At 44.7% G+C, this 26,608-nt stretch overlaps 2 protein-coding genes across 2 annotated transcripts in view; one reads left to right on the top strand and one right to left on the bottom strand.

The window, feature by feature from the left end:
- USP6NL (USP6 N-terminal like) overlaps positions 1-1,754 on the bottom strand; it is a 116,403-nt gene extending 114,649 nt beyond the window's left edge. The window contains exon 1 of the mRNA XM_088141370.1: positions 1,536-1,754. The gene's annotated coding sequence lies outside the window, so the exon portion shown is untranslated. The remainder of the gene's footprint in view (positions 1-1,535) is intronic.
- Positions 1,755-1,881: 127 nt separating this feature from the next.
- On the top strand, positions 1,882-14,023 carry ECHDC3 (enoyl-CoA hydratase domain containing 3). Its single transcript, XM_088141374.1, has 5 exons — positions 1,882-2,091; positions 7,700-7,821; positions 9,888-9,985; positions 11,176-11,376; positions 12,680-14,023. The coding sequence occupies exons 1-5, from the start codon at positions 1,928-1,930 to the stop codon at positions 12,992-12,994; spliced, it is 900 nt and encodes a 299-aa protein (XP_087997500.1). The 5' UTR covers positions 1,882-1,927; the 3' UTR covers positions 12,995-14,023.
- Positions 14,024-26,608: the final 12,585 nt, after the last annotated feature.

The raw sequence follows: 26,608 nt of genomic DNA, 5'->3' as shown, positions 1-26,608 counted from the left end.
GTTTCTCAACCTTGGCAGCTTTCAGAGGGGTGGACTTCAACTCCCAGAATTCCCCAGCCAGCCTTGCTGGCTGGGGAATTCTGGGAGGAAGTCCACCCCTCTGAAAGCTGCCAAGGTTGAGAAACCCTGGAGTAAAGTCTTGCTTCTTTGCCATTGCTATGAAATTGCTTTGGACATTCACGTTAGAACATAACAGGGAGCGAAACAGGAGGGAAACAGAAACTCCTCTGACCTCGACGGATCCGTGAGTCAGTGGAAGCTGAGCTTGTATAACCGAAAGGAAACAACAGCCCTCCGGCCAAAATCTTTGGCACTCTCTCTGGGGAAGCTGAAAGCAGATTCCAGAAGAAGGCAAAGGCAAACCCTGTTGTTGCCAAGATAATTACACCGATGGGTCCATGTAGCAATCATCAAGGATGGGGCTTCACGTGAGACTTAAACTGGTTTTTCAGATTATCCCGGACTCACAGTCTAGGAACAGGAATAGGGAGACCCGAAGCCAATCCTACTAAAGATTGATCAGTCTCCTGCTCGAAACACCCCTGTTGTTGGATGGCAACAACTGTCGAGTTTCTGGACACCCTCTTTGTTTTCAAACATGGCTAGAGTGCCTCTTCCAGCCAATTCCTCCCTTCAGAGGTAAGGAAGGGGTGGAAAGGTGGCCTAGTACGTTCTGCAACTCTTTCCCTTCCATTTGTGACCCCCAAGTTAAGCCTTCCCTCTGGTTCTCCACCACAGGCCACTTTTCCCCACAGTCCAGCTCAGAGAGAGATGGTAGCCAGGGAGGTCAAAAAAGTCAAGGTGATGCCATGATCAAAGCCCTGCCTTTATGGCACATGTGAAAGGGGGCAGGGTTTCGGTTGCCTAGCTGTGCCTGCCATCTGGACTCTCTTTTGGCCCCTCCTGCAGATATCCCTGGGTTGCAACACTACCTTAAACACTGTTGGAAGGTGCTGTCAGTGACTCAGTGTGTAAACCCAATAAACAGGCTAATTCAGTAAGCATTAAGGTTTGTCACAGAAATGCAACCACTGGGGCTTCAATGATGGCCAGTTCACCGCGCCAGCTGATGGCTGAATGACCCAATCTCCTTTTAACCTAGTTCCGTGTATGTTGCAGAAATCCAGCCCAGCCCTAAGGGAGAGACTGGAGCAGTGTTTCTCAACCCTGGCAACTTGGAGATGTGTGGAGTTCAACTCCCAGAATTCCCTAGCCAGCCTGTACGTCAATTGTATGTCGATGAAGCTGCCAGTCCACAAGCTGATGTTCTCCAGATGTTGTGGATGATCTCTGACCGGGGCATTCACCCATATCTGGAGGGTTCAGGTTGGGGACCTCTGGAATCAAGGCGTCCCCCAGGAGCCAAGATGGTGGCCAGCCGTGCAGCTGAAGCCCAGCCACATTGTCCTGGCTGTCATCTGGACTCTTTTGAACCCCCTTTTTGCAGACCCCTCTGCCTGGGGACGTGGAAATGGAGCCATAAACCTACCCACTCAGAACTGAGTCCAATGGCTCGGCTCAGACATCACACTGACCTGTAAAGTACTTTGGGCTTCGTTGAGGTTATTATATTTGGGCAGCAAGCATCCAGATGGCTGGAAAGAGAACGACATTCTAATTTCCGTAGCCCACGTATCCTAGCTCTGGATCTGGGCAGTCGTGGGAATCCACCCTCTGTCTGTGAAAACGCACGGCATTCTTCCACGCGGGGGCTGCCCCCCTGCACGTTTGCTCAGGAGCCTGCATCTCTGGCTGGGCTCACACGACACGCGCAGCCACCCTGCCTGGCCGGACGGGCTCCTCCCCGCAGGCCGACCCAGGAACGAGCGAGCCCCGCGGCAGCGCCGCCGTTCTCCCACGCGCCGTTCCGCGGCCGGCCGGCAGGGGCCCCCCCAGAGCCGCTCTCCCGTCCCCGCTGCAAGGAGCCATGGCCGCAGCAGCCGCCCGCTGGAGGCTTTGCAGGGCGCAGCTGGCGCGGCTCGTCCCGGGCAGCCGAGCCGCTTCGGCCGGCAGCCCCGCGGCCCCAACTCCCGATGGGTCGCGGCAGCCGCAAGAGACGCTCACCCGCGTGTGGCAGAGCGAAGGCATCAGGTTGGGCAGAGAATGCAAGCGGAGCCCGGAAGATTCCGGGGGGGGGGGGGAAAGGCTGGGGGTCGCCCTCCTTTGCGAAGCCCGAGAATTGGGGGGCGGCTTTACGGGGGGCAAACCCGGAGATCTCCAGGGCCGGTGTGGGCTGCGGCGGGAGGAGGCGTGCAAACTTGCGTGTGAATCTGCAGATGCGTGAAAGCGCCAGCTCGGGCACCGGCTGCCCTTGCGGGGCACAAACTCGGTGGAGTCTATAGAAGGGACCAGGGCTTTTTCTCCACTTCCCTAAGAAAAGTTTTAAAGCAGTGTTTTCCAACCCTGGCAACTTTAAGAGGGGTGGACTTCAACCTCCAGCGTGCCGGCTGGGGAATTCTGGGAGTTGAAGTCCACTCCTCTTAAAGCTGCCAAGGTTGGAAAACACCGCTTCAAAGGGAGCAGCTCGCCATGCCCGCCTTGCCCTGCTAATAAGGCTGCCTCCTGGGTCAGATGCCCTCCTGCAACTGGGCGCGCCATTGCAGAGGAAACAGATCGTGTTTACATAATTATTGAATATGCTGTAATTGACTGAGTTCTCACAATGGGCAAATGCCCATAGCATGCCAGGATCTGGAGGAGGAGGAGGAGGAGGGGGGGGATGATGATGATGATGATGATGATGATGATGATGATGATGATGATGCTTATCCCAGATCCTTGGGAAGGACTCAATAGGAGGATAAAAATGCCAAATCCAGTCTAAACATCTGGCTGACTGTGCGGCCAACAGCAATAAGAATAATAAGAATATGCTCTTTGTTGGTACAAGTCAAGGTGGCGTACGCCTAATGTTCTCTTCTCCTCTTGCCCCACAACAACAACCCTGTGAGGTGGGTAGGGCTGAGAGAGAGGGACTGGCCCAAAGTCGCCCAGCCGGCTTCCATGGCTGAAGGAGGACCAGAAGCACGCAGGTGCACACAACAGAGAACCTGCCAGCACCTTTTAAACCAATGCATCTTTTCCTGGGATCGCCCTGTGGCTGCAGAAGGCAACATTGCAAAACTGCAGCTGCTTAAGAGTTGCCAACCAGGGTCTCCCCAGCCTTCAGTACAGCCCTTGAAATTCACACGCTGTCACGGCTGGGTTTACACCATGCAGTAAACTACAGTACAGTGCGCAAATCCAGCCCTGGCTTGATCCAACTAGAATCCAGATGACAACCCCCAAAATCCACACTAACGAATGCATTTTGTACAACCTGCGTAACCCAGTTACTGAATTATCCTCTTTATCTGAGTCAATAGAAGCCATCGAATCATTAACTAAGCATTTGGAGTGGAATCGCACAAGGTTTTTCCCGTAAGGTCAATGGCAAATCACTTCCGAAATTTTGCCAAGAAGACTTCAGGGACTTGTCCATGCAGTCACCAGGAGTCAACACTGACTCAAAGGCATATACACGCAAGTTTGCCAACTGCGAGTTTAGCAACCAGCATTTTTCAAAAACAGACCCCAAGCAGTTGGTGGGGGTTACCGTATGGAAAGCTAAGTATAGATAGCAGTTAATGCATGTGAAATTCCTTTTGGGGGGAATATAAGATGATTGCTCTCTGAATTAGTGAGTGAACTGAACTGGAGAAGGTAGGGGAGGAGTAAAAGATATGGATTAAAAGTGGATTATATCTAAGTGGAGAAAACTGTTGAAAAAGTAATTCAGAAGTGAGCCCAGCTTTTTTGTTTCCTGACTTTATTATCTGAGAGGCTATGTTCTGGGATTACCTCAAACTTCCAGATTTTGCAGTTTAGAAAACTGCAATGTACAAGCCTTGTATTAATTGGTTTGGGGCCAAATCACTTCCTCGGCGTCTTGTTCAGGAAAATGTTTCCAGCTTGCAAAAATATTTGATCCGAATCAGTGAAATGCAAATACAAGAGCAATGGTCAGTTATTCAATTAAGGAACCAAATGTTTTCCTCTGAAATGTTTCCTTGCTTTAGGTAGGCCACCATGAATTTTAATTATGCATTCTTTCTGGCCTGAAAGCACTTATTTCAAATACCATATAGAATTGTGGATAAGCCCATCCGTGGCTAAGCTGACCCTCGAAATTTCAACCAAAATACCGTGAAAAATGCGTCACCCCAGATAAGCGAACCCTCAAAGGTTTAACCACAGCAGGAATCTACAAACGGTTACACCCTCATTTACAAAATCAAGCAATGTTAAGGCCGTGACGGGCTTTAAAAAATCTGAACTCTGGTCCGCAGATAAGCCAAACCCCATTTGGGGGGTGTATTTTGGATCTAACATTTTTGGCTTAGCCATGAGGATATACAGCAATCTGAACATCAGTGCCAGATTTCGTAAGAAGTAGTTGTGGAAAAATGGTGCTGCGATGCTGTGAAACCCATAATCTACCGTTTCTGTCCAAATGGAAATTGTGCTATACCAAAGTGACTGCATGGTGTTATCAACCAACTACAGAAGAGTGTGAAAACACGGTAGCAGTATCAGCGTGCCTTGTAACACAGGAAATGGTTGCAGAACATCTCCAGAGGATAAATTAGATGCTGGATCACTCTTCAGGATCACAAAATCACTTATTTGAACCCCATCACATTTTTTCCCACTGGAGGCATTTATGGGTATTGCTTGCAGCAGTCCCCTGATCTCCGTAGGGCAGGAATTAAAAAATATGAACTTCCAAGATTCCTTTTAAGTCCTCCAGAACCCCCAGGCATGGATGGGGCCCAAACAGTCCAACTTTACTTCTCTTTTTTAGGAGCGGGGAAAAAATGGAGCCTTAAGCTTACGGTTTTCTAAAAACATATAACTTTGTGACGTTGAACTAATTAATAAAAGTAGCATGCATACAACAGTGAGAAGATAATAATCATCATATAATGTGACTTCAGACTTAATGATTATAACACACATTTTAAAAGGGAGAAAAATATGGGGAAAGTGTAATGGTGTGTGGGAAAGACCTTGGGAGACGGGGCAAAGAGATGCTGCCTAGGAATGGTTGGAGAAGAGAGGAGATAGCCCACAGTTGAATAGTGGGTGAAGCAAGAGGCTGAGAAGGGACCCTCCCTAGTTTTTCAGGCTGCAAAGGAGACAGCAGGAGAATTGTACTTTCAGATTTGGAAGATTCTGTTAATGTAGCTTTACAATAAAGTAGAATTAGCTCATCTGGTTGTGTTTCCTGTCTGGTCTACCTGGTAAGGCTGACACCAATCTTGCAAGTCTGAAAGTAAGGTAGGGGGGACTCAGAGAACCTCTTACAGGGATGTGCGGAGGAATTTTTCAGCATCTGTCGGACAAAATCACTCGGATTCGCTCGGAGTTGGACTCTGTCTGGGCAGGTTCAGTTGAAGTGACTTGAGGTACATCCTAGCTCAGTTATCTGGGAAGAGTTCAAGCCGGTCAATCTTGAGGAAGTGGACAGGGTCCTGACTGCTTTGAGCGTGGCCACCTGTCGTCTGGACCCATGCCCCTCCTGGTTGGTCAAGGCCTCCCAGGAGGTGGCATATCGTTGGGTCCAAGTGGTGATAAATGCCTCCTTGTGGGAGAGGGTGGTTCCGCCAGCCATGAAGGAGGCGGTGGTTCACCCCCTCCTCAAGAGGCCATTCTTGGACTCTACAGTTTTGGATAACTTCTGTCCAATCTCCAACCTTCCCTTTTGATGGGGGTGGCATGTCCATCCTGGCCCTTCTGGATCTCTCAGCGGCTTTCTATACCATCAACCATGGTATCTTGCAGGACCAGCTCCAGGAACTGGGAGTGGGGGGCACTGTTTTGCAGTGGTCTCCATGGCTGGTACCAGTCAGTACTGGTGGGGTAGGAGAGGTTCAGCCTTAGGCCCCTATTATGTGTGGTGCCTCAGGGCTCAAGTCTCTCTCCCCTCCTATTTAACATCTATATGAAGCCGCTGGGAGAGGTCATCTGCTGGCAAGATGTTCAGTGTCATCAGTATGGTGATGATACCCAATTATACAGTACATCTCTATCCCTGGCCCGGCAAGTGATGCTGATCATGTGCTGGCTCAGTGCCTGGAGGCTGTAAGGACTTGGATGGGGAGAAACTGGCTGGAACTCAACCCTAGCAAGATGGAGTGGTTGTGGGTTTTTGGCCCCCCGGAGTCAGGAGGGTTGACATCTCTGATTCTGGATGGGATAACACTGCCCTGTACAGATGTGGTGTGCAATGTGGGTGTCCTCTTGGACTCACGGCTCCTGCTAGAAGAGCAGGTGGCAGCCGTGGCCAGGGAGGGCCTTTGCACAAGTCCATCTTGTGTGCCAATTGCACCCATTCCTGGACCAGGAGGCCTTGCTCAGAGTCACCCATGCCTTAGTCCTCTCCCATTTGGATTACTGCAATGCGCTCTACATGGGGCTGCCCTTGAAGACCATCTGGAAGCTGCAACTGGTCCAGAATGCAGTAGCACATGCAGTTTTGGGTGTCCCACGGTTCACCCAAGTAACACCACTGCTTCATGAGCTGCACTGGCTTCTAGTTGCTTTCCAGGTGCTGGTTATCACCTTTAAAGCCATATCTGGCACAGGGTCAGGTTACTTGTAGGACCACCTCTCCCGGAGGGTATCTGCCTGTCCTACTAGGTTAAACAGGGTGGGTGCACTCCAGTCCCCTCCTTTAAATGTTGCCATTTAGTGGGACCTTAGAGGTGTGTCTTCTTGGTGGCCACCCCAGTCCTTTGGAACAGCCTCCCACTGGAGATCAGATGGACCCCTACCCTTTTAGCCTTCTGGAGGGTTGTGAAGACCTGGCTCTTCCCCTAGGCATTGGGCTAGGATAGGGGGGTTGAGCTGTGAAAATGTTTGGTCTGGTACCTGGGGGCCAAGTCTGTTTTTAACTATTTTTTATGAATTGTTGTAAGCCGTCTAAAGTCATTGTTTGATAGGCAGCCATATAAATCCTGTAAATAAATAAATAATAAACAACTCCAACCATTTTAACCATAGTCGTCTTCCTTGTCCATTTGTCAGCCTCCCCTCCCACCCATGGTTAATTTAAGTATTGACAAACAACACATATCAACAATTGATTGGTATAAATCAGGGGTATATTTCTCTTTCCAGTCCTGTATATAATTCTTTTGGTTAATCCTCCTGCCCAAATAAGCCTCCATTCTTGATCCCTTGACAGATTCCAAGTATTGGGGATATTGCCAAGAAGAACACATATATCTATAACCCACACTGATGGGTCCAAAATCATTGTAATAATCCCATTGCTACTTTATGAGAATAATGGGAAAAGACCAAACTATATGAGTTAATGCTCCAAGTTCTGAATTGCATGTCCAACAGCAAGATGATGATAACCAAGCCTAAACACTCTCTGAAGCTTCCAGTATGCAGAACACAATATTTCTTTTACCTTTATTAGCCATGTTATATAATCATATGACATCAATTTCACATTGTGTAGAAGCACCCACTTCATACCATAAAGATCTCAGTCACCCATCTCCATAAGTCTGACTTTGGGTTCTGGCCACACCGACTTTGGGGTGCAGCCCTCGAGTTGAAGAAAGTTCTGTCCCCTGTTGTAGCAATTCTCATTCCTACTAAGCTGCTTTCCATGACATCTTATCAAAGTTATTTTTCTTTACAGGAACATTGTTCTGAACAATCCTGGGAAAAGAAACGCACTTTCCCTCTCCATGCTGAAGTCCCTCCATCAGGATATTTTGCACAATATTGACAGCACAGATCTGCGAGTCATTATCATTTCAGGTATTTTATTCATTCACATCCAAAAATGAACAAAGAGGACATTTGGCAAGGGCCAGAGTAGAAGCCTCTTCTTGATCATTTGGATCCAACTATCTTTTGCTTGAAGCAGCGTCTGTGAGACTCGGTATCTACGATATCCTTCCTTAAATCCATGTGATCTTCAATTATATGTCATCCTTGCTAGTTATAAGAACAAAAGCAGTGCCCTGTTTGATCAGACCCCAGGCCCATCTAGTCCAGCAGTCTGTTCTTGCAGCAGCAAACCAATTGCACAAGGACGCCCACTAGTCTCCCAGTAGAAGGCCCTCAGAGGTCATCTAATAGCCATTGATCCCCATGACTTCCATGAATTGGTCCAATCGTTTTCTGAATCCAGCTAAGCTAGTAGTCAGCACCACATCTCATGGTCTTCTGCCTTGTTTTGTTTTACAGTGTATCAAAATTTTCCCCTTCCCTCTTTTCTTACTCCCTTCTTCCTTCCTCTCACCTCCCTCCTGTTCCACATTTATTGTGCTGGATTCTGTCACATCTTTCAGTTTCCTGGCCAACAAACAAACCATTGTGCCATTCCATCTCACAACCTCTCCTTAGTCTGGATGTCTTTGTGCTCACAATTTCACTACAATCTGTATTCTCCTTTCCAGGATCTTGACCTTTGTCATCTTCTGACCCAATCCCATCCTTGATCAGTCTCCTAAACATTTCTTTATAGATCAGCTTCACCCAGCCTGGATATCCTGCAGAAGTGTTGACTTGAATTCCCAGCCTGTAAGCCTGTGTTTTCAAACTTGGCAACTTTAAGATGGATGGACATGCTGGCTAGGGAATTCTGGGAGTTGAAGTCCACCCATCTTAAAGTTGCCAAGTTTGAAAACACTGCTGTAAGTCACCTCGACATCCACACGTCTATAGGATATTCGGTTTAGAAAAGGTATTCTAAACGTATGTGTTCATTTCTGAAGAGAGGAACACAAGGAATGGTGTCCTTTTGCTGATGATATATAGCTGGACCAGCAGAAGATGGTAGGAGATCTTGCATTCTAATAATTGCATATCTATCACAGAATGGGCATTTTTCTTTGTGGATTTGAAAGGAAGAACAGAATATTTTAAGTAGTAGTGGTAATTGCTAATTTTGAGTGGCTAGTTAATAATAAAGAATGATTTGGAGTCACGTGTGGCCCATAAACTGTGAACTGTCTACTCTTGCTGCATTTTATTTTATACCTGGGAGGCACAGGAAATATGGCATTATTGGATTGGTGAGGGCTAAAATTTATAACCTGGTTGCTCTCCATTTTTTGGAGATATGAAGGGTTTTAAGGGTTAATGGGGAGACTCATTTACCTCTTAAAGCTCCCCATGAGAAAAATCAGCCCAACTCTTCCATAGTTTCAAGGTTTAAAGAGGTGTCTTCTGATGGATAACCTGTTGCAACCCTTACTCATCCCACCATAAAAATATTAAGACTGAAGAAAATGGTTTTGCCCCCTTTGAGGACCACAGGTGAATTTCCAGGGACAACATGGCTCCCAGTCCATCTTCTTATGCTGTAGGAGAAGATACAAGTTCCTTGGTTATCTTGACTTGGCTATTGTAAAAAGGAAATCATGGCCAGCATCTTGGGATCAACATGTGTGACTGTAATTAAAGATAATGTGGGCCTTTCTTTCTTTCCATGGGGGGGAGGGCAGTTTGAGTACTAGAACCCTTCCCTCAATTTTCTTCTATCTGACCTTGAGCAGTGGAAGGAGGTAGTGAGCTCTTTTATCATCTTCAACAGTGGGTTGAATCCTCACCAAGCCTTGATCTGATGAATTCAGCAACCCAAAAGCAGGGTTCACACAACACTCTTAGCCATAATATGGTTTAGTTTGGGCTTACCTATTAGCAGAAATCCAACCATGATGGCTTGTGAGTCATGCTTCAGCATGTTATGCGAACCCAGCATTGGTATTTTTTCCACTAAGCATGGTTAAACATGCCCTAGTTCAGTGTGATGTGAGAACTAGGTCATTGTGGTATCCTGGGCAAACATCTCCTCCTTTTCCCAAATGTCTATGAAGCTGAAGGTCCTGTTTTTTCCTCTGGACATGACTTGAAGGAATTGACTGAGAGGGAAGGCACAAAGCAGCACATGGACATCTTCAAGACCTGTTCGGAGGTGAGTTTCCACAATGGTTTGGTCAACCCTGTGAAAGTTTTCTGTTGTTTGTAACTGAGTGACTTTTCTCTCTGTCATCATGTGCCAAAATGTTACTTTAAATTGTCACCCTGCATGCAACAGCATGACCCTTGAAAATACCTTTTTTTTCCAGAAGAAATAATATTGATCTAACTACTGACAGCATAAAGGACTAATTAACCAACTCTGTCCATTCCCCCATTGTTGAATGACTAAAGTTTCCAATGTCCAGGGCCCAAGGTTTAACTCCACCATGGAATAAAATTAAAAGAAGAAGCCTAGATAGACAAAGCAAAATATTTTGCTTCAAACAGTAACTTGGAATGTACTGTGGTTCAGGGAAAAGATGCTTCAGGGTGTTTTTTTCCCCTGGGATTTTGCACTGCAGATGCAGAGGGTTGCTGCACTGCCCCAGAAAAGATGCAGTTGCTATAAATAATTGCCAACGGGTGCTTGTGGGCTCTGTGCACCTCCTCCCCTTTGAATCTAGTGGGCTTTGGGGAGGCTTTTTGTATCTTAAGAAGTGGTGCAATACACATGGATGTCTGGAAATTGGAAATCAATCATAAGACTCCTTGGATTTTACATTCCAACAGTTGTAAGGATGGGAGGAACCTCAGAGGTCATCTACTCCAATCCCCGGCTCAGGGTAGGAATCCTCATACCATCCCATACAGATAGCTGTGCAACCTTTGTCTGAAAATCTCCAGTGATGGAGCGCCCACAATTTCAGGAGGCAGACTATTCCATGGCCAGGAGATTCCTCATTATTTTGAGTTTGGATCTCTCTGTGTGGAAGGCTTCCACCCACTGGTTTTTCTCCTACCATCAGGAGAATAAATCCAAACTCTCTTCCTTGTGATAGCCCTTCAAGTATTGGAAGATTGCTACCTTGTCTCAGCCTTAGTCTTTTTTACACTAAACATACTCAGCTCCTTCCATCTTCCTTCATAGGAATTAGTGTCTAAGCCCCTCACCATCTTCAACACTCTTCTCCACAATCCTTCCGGTTCTTCAGGATCCTTGATTTGTGGTGACCACAGCTGGACACTGTATTCCAGGTGTGGTTTGACCAGTGCAGCATAGAGCAGAACTATCACTTCCTCTGATCTCCACATTTTAAGAGAGACACCTCTTGTTTTCTTTCTTTTTAAAACACTTCTTAACAGGTCATGACGTTGCTTCCAAAGCTACCTGTGCCTGTGATTGCCAAAGTAAATGGCCTTGCCACAGCAGCCGGTTGCCAGCTGGTGGCAAGCTGTGACATTGCCGTGGCCAGTGAGAAATCCAGGTTTGCCACTCCTGGAGTAAACGTGGGTCTGTTCTGTTCAACACCAGCAGTAGCCATTGGAAGATCCCTGCCTAGAAAGGTAGGCCTTACCATACAGTAGTCCATGGTCTCTTCTGGTTCTTCACTTTTGTACCCCATGTTCCATTGCTTGCTATTTTTGTGTTGCATGGGGTCAACAGTTCTGCCAGGACAAAGAGCAAAGTTGAACTGTGGAATTTATGGCCATGAGACTGTGGGCAACCACCACTGTTGGTTGGTTTTAAAAAGGGGTGTGGTCAATGTATGAAGGATGAGACAAATCATGGATTTGCACGGGCTGACATTCCAGCAAAATGCTACAGAGGGAGAGAGCTTCTACGATCTCTTAGTCCTCCTAAGAAAAGCAGTGATGTTGTGTGATAGGGTGATATTCTCAGGGTGGTAGCCACTGAAATTTCATGAAGGGATGATGGGTTGTTTTATTATAGAAACATTGCTATCTCCCCTTTCAGCTCAGACTAAATCTCCAAGACAGCTTCTAATATTACACTATTAGCAAATAGTGGCATTGTAATATGATTGTAATACCAGTAGAAGAGAATATATGTAGCTCAGGGTTGAACTATGGAATCCTTAGTGCTCTCTGAGCTTGGTTGTACAACTAACCAAGCAACAACAACTTAGTTGTACAACTAACCAACCAAAAACAACAACCAAGCTCAGAGAGCACCAAGGATTCCACATGATTGTAATAATTAGAACTCCCTGAGATGTCCTTCTGATTAAGCATATGTTAAAGAATTGAATATAACAAGAGAACAATAACAAAAGTAGTGATTGGGTACTATAGAAATCTTGAGTGGAACATAAACACTCTGCATTGTCATCTAAATCTTAATAAAGTAAAAAGGGAATTCCAAATTCTGGGTGTCAGCACGGAAGACTTGTATAGCCAACTATGTTGGGAGGTACAGTCTTCTTTGAGACTCCTGGTTACTTCATGGAGATAACCATGATTTTTTTCTTGGCTGCAATGCAGAAGGGGTTTGCTAGGATGTTTTTCAAGCTCCCAGTTGTGCCTCCAGTGGTCTCCTGTCCAAATTCTAAACAGATCTGTCCTTACTTAGCTTTTACAAATTAGCCAAGATCAGCTATGTGTTGCCACCTAATTCCAAAGTCAAGGAAAAGGTCCTATCTCCTTATGCCAGCTCACTTCCTCTGAAAGCAGAGGTAGCTAGAGAAGAAGCTTCAAGTGGCAATTTTAATACATGCACAAATTCATGCAGGATTTTTGTCCGGTGGTGTTTTCCATGCTTGAACCTGCTTATCAGTTGGGCAGCTGAATCTTGAAATGAGCCAGCTGAGGAGCATCAGTGTCTCCAGCTGCAGACCTTCTCTTCCAGGTGGCACTAGAGATCCTCTTCACTGGAGAGCCCATGACAGCTCAGGATGCCCTCCTCCACGGACTCATCAGCCGGGTGGTACCTGAGGACCAGCTGGAAGGCGAGACCCTGAGAATTGCCCACAAGATCTGCGAGAGCAGCCGGGCTGTTTTGGCTCTGGGGAAAGCCACTTTTTACAAACAGATGGAACAGGATATTGGCACTGCCTACCAGATAGCTTCGCAGGTCATGGTGGACAACCTGGCTCTGAAGGATGGGCAAGAAGGAATCGAAGCATTCATTTCTAAACGCAAGCCCAACTGGTTCCATTCTTGAAATAAATATTTCCAAGGAACAACTAGGATCTTTAAGAGCCTTCTGCATTTGGTGAATAAAGCAAGTTTCGGGTCTCCCAAACCTGCTCTGAAAATCAAAGGGACCTGCAGCTGATTTCACAGGATACCTTATTGGTATAGGAATATTGGCTTAGAAAGGATCTTGCTCTTTTGTCTGCCGTAACTGTTCTTTCAGGTCCTTTGATCTGTGAATTAGAAAAGGGTTGTATTCACACAACACCCTGAACCAGCCACCTTGTAACTGCATTTCTACAATGTGCTAAGCTGAATTAGCACAACTTTGGTTATTTTCTTGTAGCTTGGTGGATCGTGTGAATCCAGGCCATTGGGTTAGTTTATGATTTAAGCCACTGATTTTCAAACTTGGGCAACTTTATGTGGACTTGGCAAGATGTGTGGACTTCAACTCCCAGAATCCCCCAGCCAGCATGCTGGGAGTTGAAGTGCACACGTTAAAGTTACCAAGTTTGAAATGCACGGATTGAAGCTATCATGCGAATCCTGAAAATGGGTTAAATCAGTAACTAGGTTAGGTATGTTGTACAAATTCAGCCACTATGTTGGATGGCCTTAAAAAAGAGCAGAGATTCATAGATGCTGAATCTACAAAGGCTACATGTCCTACTACATGGCTACCAGCTTAATGGATATACATAGTCTCAATTATAAGAGGCCATGATTGGTGGTGCTAAGCTATTGTTTGCCTAACCACAATTTACTAAATAAACAACCATTTCTGAATTTACCTAATATATTAAACCAAAACCTAGCCAACCATATGATGGCTTGGTTGGGCTAAGCCATTATTTGACTAACCACAATTTACTAAATAAACCACCATGTCTGAATTTACCTAATACATTAAACCAAAACCCAGCCAAACATATGATGGCTTAGTTGAAGCAATCCAGTAACTGGGCTTATAAACTGCCCTGTCCCTTGCTGTGGCTTGCTTGGTTTATGGCTTTGGATGTTTTATGGCTAATACAGCAAACTGTAGTAAAACAAACGGTGGCCAATTTGTGTTCTGGGGGCATTTTCTGGGAAACACAGGGAATGCCACAGCACTCCTGCCCCAATATTGGGTTTCCCATTGGCATCTCTGGGCACCATAAAGCCAGCTCTGGCTCGGCTGAACCTTAGGTTTGATCCAAAATGTTGTGGGCACTATCACCAAATGGTTGTCACGATGGAGGTAGAACATCCATTTGTCAGAAGACCATCGGGTTATGTCTCCCAAGAAAGCACAGGGGTGCAGCTACACGCCAGTAGCGTGGAAGGGATGCTGTTCGGGGACACTTTGCTTTGCATAATGCCATCTTCTCATTTAATTTATTTTAACTAGATAAACTATTTAAAAAAAAAATTCCGAATTAAATGAGGTAGGTAGTCTGGTGGCGACCAAGAAAGATGCGTTCAGATGTATGGGTGAACGCATCACAAGGAGCAGTAGCCTAGAAATACAGTAGCTGCTTCAGTATAAAAAAGATGAATTTCTTGTTGCTGCTAGGCCCATTCCTCTCTCGCCCCACTTTTCTACCGCTTTCCTTTGGGATGTTTTACATTGTAAGACTGATGCCGGCCCTTTGAGGTAGCCCAGATCAAGCAGCAGATATCGCAAGGAATCCAGAAACCCTACTTTATTGTTGTAGGGTATAATATAGGTAGTTCCCATTTGTTGTTGTTGCTGTTGTTATTGTTCAGTCGTTAAGTCGTGTCCGACTCTTCGTGACCCCATGAACCATATCGCGCCAGGCCTTCCTGTCCTTCACTGCCTCCCTGAGTTTGCTCAGTTTCATGCTCATTGCTTCAGTGATGCTATCTAACCATCTCATCCTCTGCTGTCCTCTTCTCCTTTTGCCTTCAATCTTTCCCAGCATCAGGGTCTTCTCCAAAGAGTCCTCTCTTCGCATTAGGTGACCAAAGTATCTGAGCTTGAGCTTCATTATCAATCCTTCCAATGAGCAGTCAGGGTTGATTTCCTTTAAGATTGACTGGTTTGACCTCCTAGCAGTCCAGGGGACTCTCAAGAGTCTTCTCCAGCACCACAGTTCAAAGGCATCAATTCTTCGGCACTCGGCCTTTTTTATGGTCCAGCTCTCACAGCCATACATTACTACTGGAAAAACCATAGCTTTGACTATGCGGATCTTTGTCGGCAAGGTGACGTTTCTGCTTTTTAATATGCTATCTAGGCTTGCCATAGCTTTCCTCCCAAGGAGCAAGCATCTTTTAATTTCATGGCTGCAGTCTCCGTCTGCGGTGATCTTGGAGCCCAAATAAATGAAGTCTGTTACTGCTTCCATTTCTACCCCTTCTATTTGCCAGGAATAGTTCCCATTTAGTGACCACAATTGGGACCGGCAATTTGGTCGTTAAGCAAAGCAGTCACTAAGTGAAACATAATTTTATGGTTTTACTTCAGCTTTCCTTTCCTCTACAGACCTGCGAAGGTTGTAAATAAGAGGATTAGTTGCAAAGTTACTTTTTCATCACCATGGTAACAGCAGACGGTCTTACTTGGGGGTTAATATACAGAACAACTCCATTTCTTTTTTTAGGTCCAGCTGACATACATTCTTCACCTAAATTCTTATAAATCAAATATTTTATATCCTTTTTCCTAATATGAGTCTATTGTAGACAAATTATATCTTGTTTTAATTTTTTTAAATAGTGAAAAAAAATTCTCTCATGGGGAGCATTTGTTAGATTTGTTGGGGTGGAAGTTAAATTACATGGGGCTAAGACTATGCTATTGGGAATTTATGCCCCAAATGCGGACAAAGTGACTTTTTATAAACAACTTATGGAGAGATTAATAAGCTTATCTTATGAAAATTGGGTGTTTGATGGGAGATTGGAGTGGAGTAATCTACCCACAGCTAAACAGAACATCAGAGAAAAATATTAAAATCACTCAGGGTAAATTACCAAATGCTTTTTTTGATTTGATGGACAGTTTAGGGTTAGCGAATGCATGGAGATAGAAAAATGGTAATTCTAGAGAATACACTTTTCAGAAAGACATAGATCCTTTTCAAGAATAGATATGATCTGGATCTCAAAGAATTTGGCTGCTAAGATCTCTAAAGCAGATATTCTACTTAATAAATAGGTCCTTCACTGATTAGAGAATCGTGCAACTGACTGTTTCCATAATGTTCTCCTGAATCTTTATCGATCTTGGAACCCAATATTACAGATGTTGCAAGATTAAAAAACAGCCACAAAGTATCCAAAATGTGGAGACTTCTCCAACCGGGTTCCTGTTTTCAAGCATTGTTGCTCATGGTATGGATCATGTGGTCCCCTATGTTTTGGCATAAGGGCATCTGTGACCCACATGGGTGGGATGGCTTACCCATTACTATATGTGTGCCACTGTGGGTGTGACAAATGCAAAAGTGCTGTTGGTCAAGAAGTCTGGTGGAGGCCAAGGTAGGTATCCATGAGCACATCGGTGCCCACAGGCACCTCATTCAAGACCTCAGTTCCACTGTTATCATTTTGACAATCCTTGACACAGCACAAGATTTAACTGCAATGCAGTTCTATGTGAAGAGCTGCTGTATCAGGTCCAGGAACCCCAAATCAGGGCCAAGTTCCCCTGTGAGGAGATCCACCAGAAATGCAGGAAGAAGAGTTTTGTTGCACTTCCCGAAGAGAACCAATGTCAAACCTGTGAGTGAGAGAGCTAATCTGTGCCGTTCCAGATATTGATGAGCTACAACTCCCAGCATCCTTGGGTGCCTTGGTCAAGGAGGTATTCATAGTTTTAATTCAGCAACATCTGGAAAGCCATAGGTTGCCTATTACTGTGTGTGATGTATCTAGGAGATGAAATAAAGTCTTTCTGTTAAGTCTTTGTCCAAGAGACAGCAGGAATGAGATACAGGAGATTTGTCCAAAGATAAATTATGATCCTGTTTTGTGGATTATCATTTTTTGCTAGGAACCAGCCTCAAAGGTAGATAAAGATTTCACCCTGGAGAAGGAAGAGCTTAGGACCACAGTGGTACCACCAGTTGCCAGGAGTCAGAAGAGATGGACTTGGACTAATTATATTTTCTTTTTATATGGTCTTTATTCTGAAGGGATGTTAGTTGTATAAATATGACATTATTGAATCCAGACAGTTGACGGAGATAAATTAACACATAAGCACTTGACTGAAGAGCAAAACAGAGTTACAATGAGTCCATTCTTTGGCTTAACATTATGGAGTGAAATGCAAAGTGATGTCATGGTCAACGGCTTCTCTTCACAACCCAACTGATCCCAGTGATCCAGTAGAGGACAGGACAGAGAGCAGGCAGAGAAAAAATCAGCTTCTCCAACTACTTCTTAACAGAAACTTACAAATCAGCAACTGTTGTGGAAGTCAGTGCCATGAAGGGCATCCAGACAGATGGTGAGGGTGTGAGCCATGCCATCCAAAATGGTAATCATGCCTTTAGGATTGGTCCAAATGATGACCCACTACTCCAGTGTCTCTCAACCTCAGCAAGTTTTGGATGTGTGGACTTCAACTCCCAGGATCCCCCAGCCAGCATACTGGCTGGGGAATTCTGGGAGTTGAAGTCCACACATCCTAAAGTGTTGAGGTTAAGAAACACTGCACTATTCTATAAAGCAATTAAGCTAGAATTTATCCTCTGCATTGATATTCCCAAACTGGTGTCTCCCAATCTAGAGGCATCAGTGGGGAAGATGTTTCTATAATTATATGGGGAAATGCTGGCCCGCCAGATGTTCCTGAATGATAATTCCCCTGGTTCTTTAGCACTCTTTCCTGCTGGATGGACTTGAATGTTATCAAGGAGGGATTGAGGGGGACGCGGTGGCGCAGCGGCTTAATGACGCTGAAAGTTGCTGGCCAGAAATGGTCGACGCTTCAGCGGTTCGAGTCCAGCCTTTGCGTTAGCAGGGTGAGCTCCTGTTTCCTCCCCAGTTCCTGTAAACCCAACAGTTCGAAAACTCACGTGAGTAGATAAATGGGTACTCTCACTCCGGTGGGAGGAAAAATGCTGGCGGCGCCTTGCAAAAAGGAGTCGGGAGCAGTTGCTGGTAAGCGCGAAAAACCGTGCGCACCCGAAAAGGGCGTGAAGCAATGGAAACCCCGCCTCCTGTGCTCGCCAGCTGGGCTCTGCCCTAGGAAGGAGGCTCTGGCAAACCACTTCTGAAACAATTGCCTTGAAAACTGCAAGGACTCATCCAAGCAGTCACTGCAGAGTCCGTAACGACTGAGCGCAGATTAAAAAAAAAAAAAAAAAGGGATTGAGCTATTCTAAGGATGACCACTAGAGGGCGATATTCACCTACTGTATGTCTAAACCCCCAGTATCTTTCTCAATTCTCTGCAGCAGGAAAAATTCAGACAATTTTTCATGAACCACAAACTGGCCAGGGGCAAACTAAGGCAAAAGAATTAATAGAATAAGGGAATAGAAATCAAAATGTTGAACGGTACAGATAGTCCTCGGGTTACAACCCTAATTGGGACCGGAATTTCCATCGCTAAGCAAAGCGGTTGTTAAGCAAAACATCATGTGACCACACCACTTAGCGATGGCAGAGTAGGCAAGGACCTCACACTTCTCCTGCCCTGCGTGACCTGCCTCTGCTTCAATTCCCCCCACCTGCCTATTTCCCCCCCATCTCTGCTCTTTTGGCTGCTCTACACTCCGCCACCTACCCCTGCCACCCCCCGCCACTGCCCCCAGCTGACCTTCGCTGGGTTCTTCCTCCTGCTGCTGGCCCGGGATCCAGGCACTGGGTGAGGGCACAGCCCCAGGATGCGCACAGCGAGCATGGAGGGTGACAGAGCCTCACCTGCTGAAGTTTCCTTGCTGGCCCCAGCCAGGAGAAGGCAGCCTGCAGGAAAAAAAAAAGATCAACTTTAGTATCTCTAAATCTAACTAGAATTTATTTCCCCTGGACCTGATAAAGAAATAAGGACAGCAACTTTTCTTGGTCTTTTCTGGTTTGAATGTTGAATTTAGGCTTCACTGTTACTTTAAAAAATATAGTTCATGGAGGTTTTTTTTAACGCTTAAAAAAAAAGCACTTGAGACTTTAAAAAGTAAGTGCTTGAAACTCCTTTCCTTTCAAGCTGTCCTTTGGTCCACTTTTCAGCAATTCTCCATCAGCGGGAGAAAGGAGAAAGGAATGGCTGGCCTGCAACACTGGCTACGTTTGCACCACTGTCTGGGGTGAGACTAAAATGTTGTTTAGTTCGCCGCTTAGTGTGTCCTACACACCCACTTGGCTTACAATCTGCGTGTGACACAAATCCAGAAAATGGGTAACTCCAATATCAGTTAGCAATTGTGTGAACTGTTCACTTACCAGTTGTTACAAACACAGTTATTGTAGGACAACCTCACAAAAATACAAAGGATACTGATTGCCACTGTGTGAATGACAATATCAAAGGCTGATCACAGTACCTGTTTTTCAGAAACAAGTCAGTCTTATATTCAGATGGAGGGAAAAAATCCCACGTACATATACACCCCTCCCACCCTTTGGGAACCACAATATTGCAACTCACCAAAGTGATTGTATTAACAAAAGGAAATAAAAGTATCTAATCTCTTTAATCAATGTATAACACGGTTCTCAAGAACTCCAATATGCCAATTGCTTAAACCATCAAACCTTTGGAAAATAAAGGTGTGGCCAGCCCTTGTTTGTACTTAGCAAAACTCTTGGAATGGTGATGTCTGCTGTGTTGTAAAAAATAAAACTGGTCATCAGAGCAGTTTCAGAGAGAAAATGTATCATCAAAAGTTTTCTTTTAACCAAAAAGCTAGTGAAGGATGTAAAGGAGAGAGGAGATTCTGAATGGAGGAAGGTTCATTTTTAAGTAGTGTCAGAAGTGGGTCTTAGAGAAAAAATGAACATGGAGGAAAAAGAAAGATGTGAAAGACGTGAGGTTGGAAGTAGAAGGACTCCCTGAAGAGAAAATATGAGTCCTGTATGAAAAAATACTAAAAAATATGTTGATATCCCAACAGTAAGAGAACATAAAATAGACTCGGAAAAAAGGATATGGAAGCTGTCTGGAACAGAGTGAAGTGAATTACGTTACAAAGTGCCACAAAAATATGTGGAGTTATGTTAATGGGGAATATGAAAAAGGATATGTGGTGGAATGATGAAGTGAAAGAGACTGTGGATGAGAAGAGGCATATAAGAGAACGATTGCTATAAAAATGAGCATGGGAGAAGGACAATGGATACTGTATAGAGAAAGAAAAGGGTAGCTGCAAAGAATGTAAATGGTTAAGCTTAAAAGAGGCAAAGAAAATGCAGGCAATTTGTATGGAATTTTTAAAGAAATGAACGCAACTAAAAAGGGCAAAATAAGAAGCCTCCAGCAGGGCGAATGGAATTTAAAATGAAAGCGATACCACCCTTTGGGAAGAAGCTGAAGTAGAAAATGCTAGAAAGAGGTTTTTAGAGATCTGTATGGGAACGATAGTGGGATGTTGAAGAGTGGAATTGAAAATAATGCTAGGAATATAAGCATCTGGGGGGAAAAAAAGGCTGAAAAGAAGGCCATAAATGCTGTTAGAAGGTTGACAAATGGTAAGGCTGCAGGCATAGATGGTATAACTGAAGAAATGTTGAAATACAGAGGTGGAAGATTTTGCTTCTTAGTCTGAATTGCAGAAACTACTCCAAGAACTCAGAGAAACTACCTTTCCCATTGCCTCCAGATGTTGTGGAATTCCAGGTCCCATCGGCTCCAGGCATAGCCAGAACAATAGGAGTAATGGGAGTTGAAATCCAATAAAATCTAGAGGGCCAATGATCTGCCTCCTTTCTTCTAGGTGGAAATGCCAAGGATCTAATTAGGATTATAAGAAATAAGAGCTTTGGTATGTCTTCATAGCTTCTCTTCCCTATACTGTTAGTACATCTGCACTGCCATTAACTTACCATTTTTATGACCTCCTGCTTCCGGTTCATTCTTCCCATTTTTAGCAGAGTCTACAAAAAGATCTAAGCATAGATGATTATCCATCTCATGTTCAGACTGTAAATGTCCGTCCTTGTATAACCGAAGTGGTGCCAATATACACGAGTATTAATATTCTTAGAGAGGGACTGAAGGAATCCTAAAGTTTGCAACAGGGTAACCTGCATAAGCTATGGTTTGTTTACCTGTGGCTTATTGAATAATCACAGTTGGCTTGCAAGCTCTGGTTTGCAAATTCCAATGGCTGGCTGAGGAACTCTGGGAGTTGAAGTCCACACATCTTAAAGTTGCCGAGGTTGAGAAACACTGAACTACACAATTGTTTAATGTGTCCCTCAAAGGAGCTATTTGCAACTAGCTGGGCACGTGTGCTAAGATGGACATTTCTAAGCATGACTTGTTCTTGGGCTGAAAGCAGGTGCTGTTCATTTTAGTTCAAGACCCCATCTTTGGAGAGCTGGGATAGACAGAGCCTTCTTCATTCTGCGAAAAAGACTTGATAAGGAACAAACAGAGCTTGGTATTTCTATCCCGGCCTTTTAATGCCAGCCATATCAGAAAAGGCTGGGTGTCTTTACTTCTATGAGTCACTTTTAGAGGCAGAAAGCAGAAGGACTTTTAGGAGGTTCAGAATAAGGTGTCTCCTCTCTAAATATTGCTAGAAGGACAGAAAATGGGAACGCTAAAATGTGGGGAATTCGGGGAACTTGCAGTCCACACATTTTAAAGTTGCTGAGGTTGAGGAACCCTGGTGGAGTTAGGGTTACCAGGCGTCCAGCAAATGGAGGAGATGTCCTCCTTTTTGTCCTCGTGTCCTCCATTCAGCAGGCTTAGACTTAAAATCAAATATTGTCCGGCGTTTGGAGTATCTTGGTTGTTGTTTTTTTCCTTGGACTGTTTTCACAACAGGAGTCATTCAAACTTTCATGTTTTTGTGACCTTGTAAATTGTCTGCAGGCTCGACAGCTTTGATTTAGATTGTTTATTTCCTGATTCCAGCAATTGGCTTCAGTCCAGCCCCTTCACATCTATGACCACTGGAGTCTGTAGATCCCATGACTCGTCGTGCATTTCCAAGAAAGTTAAACAATTAGTGCAGTGTTTCTCAACCTTGGGAACTTGGAGATGTGTGGACTTCAACTCCCAGAATTCCCCAGCCAGCATGGCTGGCTAGGGAATTCTGGGAGTTGAAGTCCACACATCTTCAAGTTCCCAAGGTTGAGAAACACTGAATTAGCGTGTCCTCCTTTCCCCGCATTTGTCCTCCTTTCCGATTGTCCATGTCCTTCTTTGCCTGTTCAGGTATCCATAGCTGACATCATTGTGAACATTCAGGTTCCATCTGCAATGTGTAATCCTCTCCCAAAGTATGAGGAGTGGGAGAGACCAAGAAGAGGGCTGGGTGAGTGAAGATTATGGCTTCCAGACTGCTAGAAACCCAACATCCGTCCTTCATGCAGCCCCACAGCTATTGTGGGATTTTGGGAGATATTTCAAGCTTATTTCCATACTGTTTTTATCCATGAGTAAATATGGAATGTTCTATCCAGTATACCCCTGGAGTTATAACAGAGGATCTTTTAATACAAGGATCCTCACTGTTGATTCATGTTATAGCATGAAACCACAAGAATAAAACTTCCTGTTGGTTAGCAAATCCAACTGAAACAGAAGCTGGGTTATTATGTGTTACCCTACCTAAATACAATTCAGAATCCATATTCTTGTTTTCAAGGAAGAAATTGTCCAAAAACACACCATGTTTGTCGAAAGCACCTCAACAACCATGTTGTTTTCTTCTTTGTAAAAATGTGAAAGTACGGTTTTAAAAGTTTTCTATGTCTTCAAACAATTCCTAGCTGCTAAGATTTGCTTTCAGATGGAGAACTGTCTTGGGGTGCTCTGGACAATGCTTTTCCATTTTCAGCTTAACTGTACCAACCTGGCTGTTTTAATCAAAATGAAGTGTCCACAAAAAAAAAACGTCAAATAAAACCCTTACAAGACATGCTGTCTGGGGTCAGACATGGCCCTAAACCATCAATCAACCACATTGTAGCCACATATAACTTTACTGCAAAAAGACCACATTCCATTTACTTCTCTAGTAATTGTGCCTCTCAAAGTTACCGTTTCAGCAATGCTCAATATAATGGAGTGGGAAAAGGTTGCTAAATTTTAAATGGGCCGTTTCTTGAACAATCTTAGCCTTGTTCAGCTTTGAAGAAAAATATGACAGCGATTGATAGAGGTGCTAAATCCAATAATTAGGTCACTCAGCTCTTCGTGAGAAACTCTTGCATTGATCTATATTTAGGTTAGCTTTGGAGAGTCTCTATCCTTCATTTTTTCAGCCAGAAATAAAAATATAGTGTGTCACCATTATTCCTATTTTTTCCCCTCTACAAATTTTTTTTAAAAAAAATCATAGCTCAGTTCAGCAACTTCTATTTAATACTGGGAACCAAGCATGTTTTGAAAAGCGAGCTCTACCTGGACGATGGGCTCTGGAACCCTGATGAAAACTGCAAGCAAAGTTTTGTTATACTCTAGATATTCTTGGTGGTAACTCTGGCTGCGTGACAAGTCTCTCATCAAGTGCCGGCCTCTTAAGTTAAGGGCCTGGCTTTCCTTTTCCTTGGAATCCTAAATAGTCACTTTATTTGGATTGCAAAACTCAAACTAGGCAAGCAAAGTTTGGCCAGCTGGGTTTTGCAAAGCTAGCCAGAATTTATGGTCCAGGGTGTCAGGTGGGCTCAGATGAATCTTGCAAACACAGTAAAAATGCATTTCTGTTTGAGGACTTGGCATGCATTGTTCGGAATCAATTCCAGATTATCTGATCTCAAAAAACTGCCTATGTTAGAACTGCATTATTTCTGACCCAGCTCCAGTATACTTGGAGTCACAAACAAGGTGGTCTTCTCATTTGCTCTCTGCAGGTTGTCGGCAGGTCACTTACCATTGGCAGAAACTCGTGCCTTACCTCACCACATCTCCCAGATCCTATTTTACTGGGCCTGTTCAATGCAAAAGAAGAATGGTGGTGGTCTGGCAGTTTGGAGCTTCCCCTCATTGCAACCACTCAGATTTTTTTTGCGTGTACTACCAGTCAAATATATAGGACAGGGCTATAAATGCGAATGGAAGGGCAATGCTAGTACATTTCCTTCTCATTTTGTGTGGGGTTGGTGAGGGGATTTTAGTTGTTGTTGTTACTTTGGGACTGGTAGTAGCTCAAGGCAAAGTGTTGAGTGAGTGCTGGGTTTTTGTGTGTGTGTGGGGGGGTTGTACTTTCCTCTTTGACAGCTGGAGGGAGCACTGACTGATTATTGCACGTTACAGGGAGATGGCCGTGACAGAGATTGTGGACTGGCTTCCAATTGCTTTTGAGAGAGCAGGGAGTAGAAATAGAAGTGTATAAGTGGTTATTCAATGGTGCACAGTAGAGTAATCAAAAGTGGGCTGGCAGCCTAGGTTGTGAGTTGTTGCAAAATTATGTCTAGGTTGGCATGCAAAGACTATGTCATCCCCAGGTCCAAATAGTCTCATGGGGTCATCTGACTGTATTCAGACAGAAATTGTGGCCAAACAGATGTCCACGAGTCATAGAGGTTCTTCTTAGTGTTTGTCCCACTTGGTTGCATTGGACATGCCTAGTTCACATGGCAAAACCTCCGTGGTTGAGGCGGGACTAGAACGTGGTTCTCCTTGCTTATAGTCTAGTGCTTTCCTTCAAGAGGTCAAAACCATGTATGGAGCACATTCTCTCCTATTTTCCAACAACATCCCTTTGAGGAAGGCTGGATTAGGAGAGAGAAGAACTAGTCCAAAGTCCTTCAGGGAGCTTCTATAGCTGAGTGGGGACTAGAACCTGGGTTTCCTTGCTTCTAGACCAGCACCTTCACCATCACACCACACTAGGTCTCCTTGAGCCAGAGAGTACACCTGCAAATCGGTTGAAGATCGACTCTGTTGCTCAGCTATGGCAGATGTTCGGCTGACTCAACAGTCAAAGGTTGGTCTCATATTGCTTAGCCTGTTGTGGGGGGTTGTTCTGGTTTGCAAAATCTGATCGAGGGCTTAGTATATTGTGTGAACCAACCAATAATAGCTTATTCAGTAAACCTGGATCAAGCCAATCCTGGCTCGGGGAGATGGATCAACCTTCTTCCCTCTGTGTCCTTGTACGGCATGCAACACACTCTGCATAATTAAGAAGAACGCTGCAAGCTTAATAGCTTTATGGGTCATGCAAACTTCACCTAAATCTCTTCTTCTCAGCAAACATCTGTAGAGTTATCAACTGCCATGGTGATATTTCCTTTCTCTTAGCCCTCCTTTCTCATCTCTGTCATTATTTTCAGAGGCAGTGGGCGTTGTTGAAATGTGGGAGGGGGTGTCCCTTGGTTGCCTTCAAAACCTGGGCCATAACATTTCTAAGCCTGTTATTGCTATCGTTGGACACCCCCCCCCCAAAAAAAACCACAACCAACTCACTGCCACCGGGACTGGTTCAGCTGGTTTTTAAAACCATGCCTGGAATGTGCCTCCTTCCTGTCCTGGAGATCGCCGGCAGGCATGGGGGCACCGTCTGGTTGTTCCTGAACTACTCATTATGGGCTTTGGAGTGTGATTGTAAGCAGATGGAATTGTTCCAAAAAAGAAGAGATACCGTGCCAACATGGCTCCTCCGTTGCAAAAGAAGCCTTCAGGCTGATGAGAAAGGATTGACTGTCTGAAAGAAACTTGGCACAGGGGCTGCTTTTCTCATAACGTAAGCATTTTTGCCCAAGTGTGAACAAGGGTTATAGGACTGTGAAATGTGTAGAGAGAAAATGGGGAAGGAGAAATAATTCCTCCCCCCCCCCCCCCGGTGCTGCAATGCCAGGGGAGCAATTAGTTGGCTCAACTGAGAGTCCGTATGTTACTATTGTTATTTTTGCACAGGGGGAAAATTACTTTATGAAACCCATGCTAATCCCCCCAAATATACAATCACAGCACATTCACGACTGACACATCAACTGTATTTTTTGGGACAGGGTGAATGCAGGCGTTTGTTATGGAAAATGTTGGGTTGATGATCAACCACCAGAATGAACATCCATTGGTTCCTGCATTGTATTAAGCCATGGTTTGTCTTTCTATAGTTTTCAAATAGCTGCAAAGGCTGAGCACACAGATTATGTTAACTCAGGGGCTGGCTGTTCTTGGACGCATGACCATGACATAAAAATATTTTTTGTATTTCCAAATTCTTGCGAGATTCTGAAATCTCACAGGTGTTGTGCAAGAAGAGAAGATGCATAAGACGTTGTGCAAGAATGCTCCAATCTCATGATATCTCACTGCAATCTCTGACGTTGTGGTAGATTTCCTGATTTTATGAAATGTCAGTGTTATCGGAGAAGGCAGCCCAGCGTAACCTTGCACTAAGCCATACAAGCCAGAGAGGCTTGGTTCGCATGTTACGCTAAATCATATAATGCGGTTTGTTGGGTCTGGGCTTAGCGCTTGCGTGAGCTCCACCAACTGCAGTTTATTCAACAAACTATGGTTGAAACAACCCATGGCTTAGCACAAGGACAGAACTCATCCACA

The sequence above is a fragment of the Python bivittatus genome, unplaced genomic scaffold, assembly GCF_059951505.1.
Source record: "Python bivittatus isolate LINGU-HERP-01145 unplaced genomic scaffold, Pbiv_v1 ctg000330_np1212, whole genome shotgun sequence".
Taxonomy (NCBI): Eukaryota; Metazoa; Chordata; class Lepidosauria; order Squamata; family Pythonidae; genus Python; species Python bivittatus.
The sequence above is the reverse complement of the archived record's forward strand: the minus strand, read 5'-3'. Positions and strand labels throughout refer to the sequence as shown.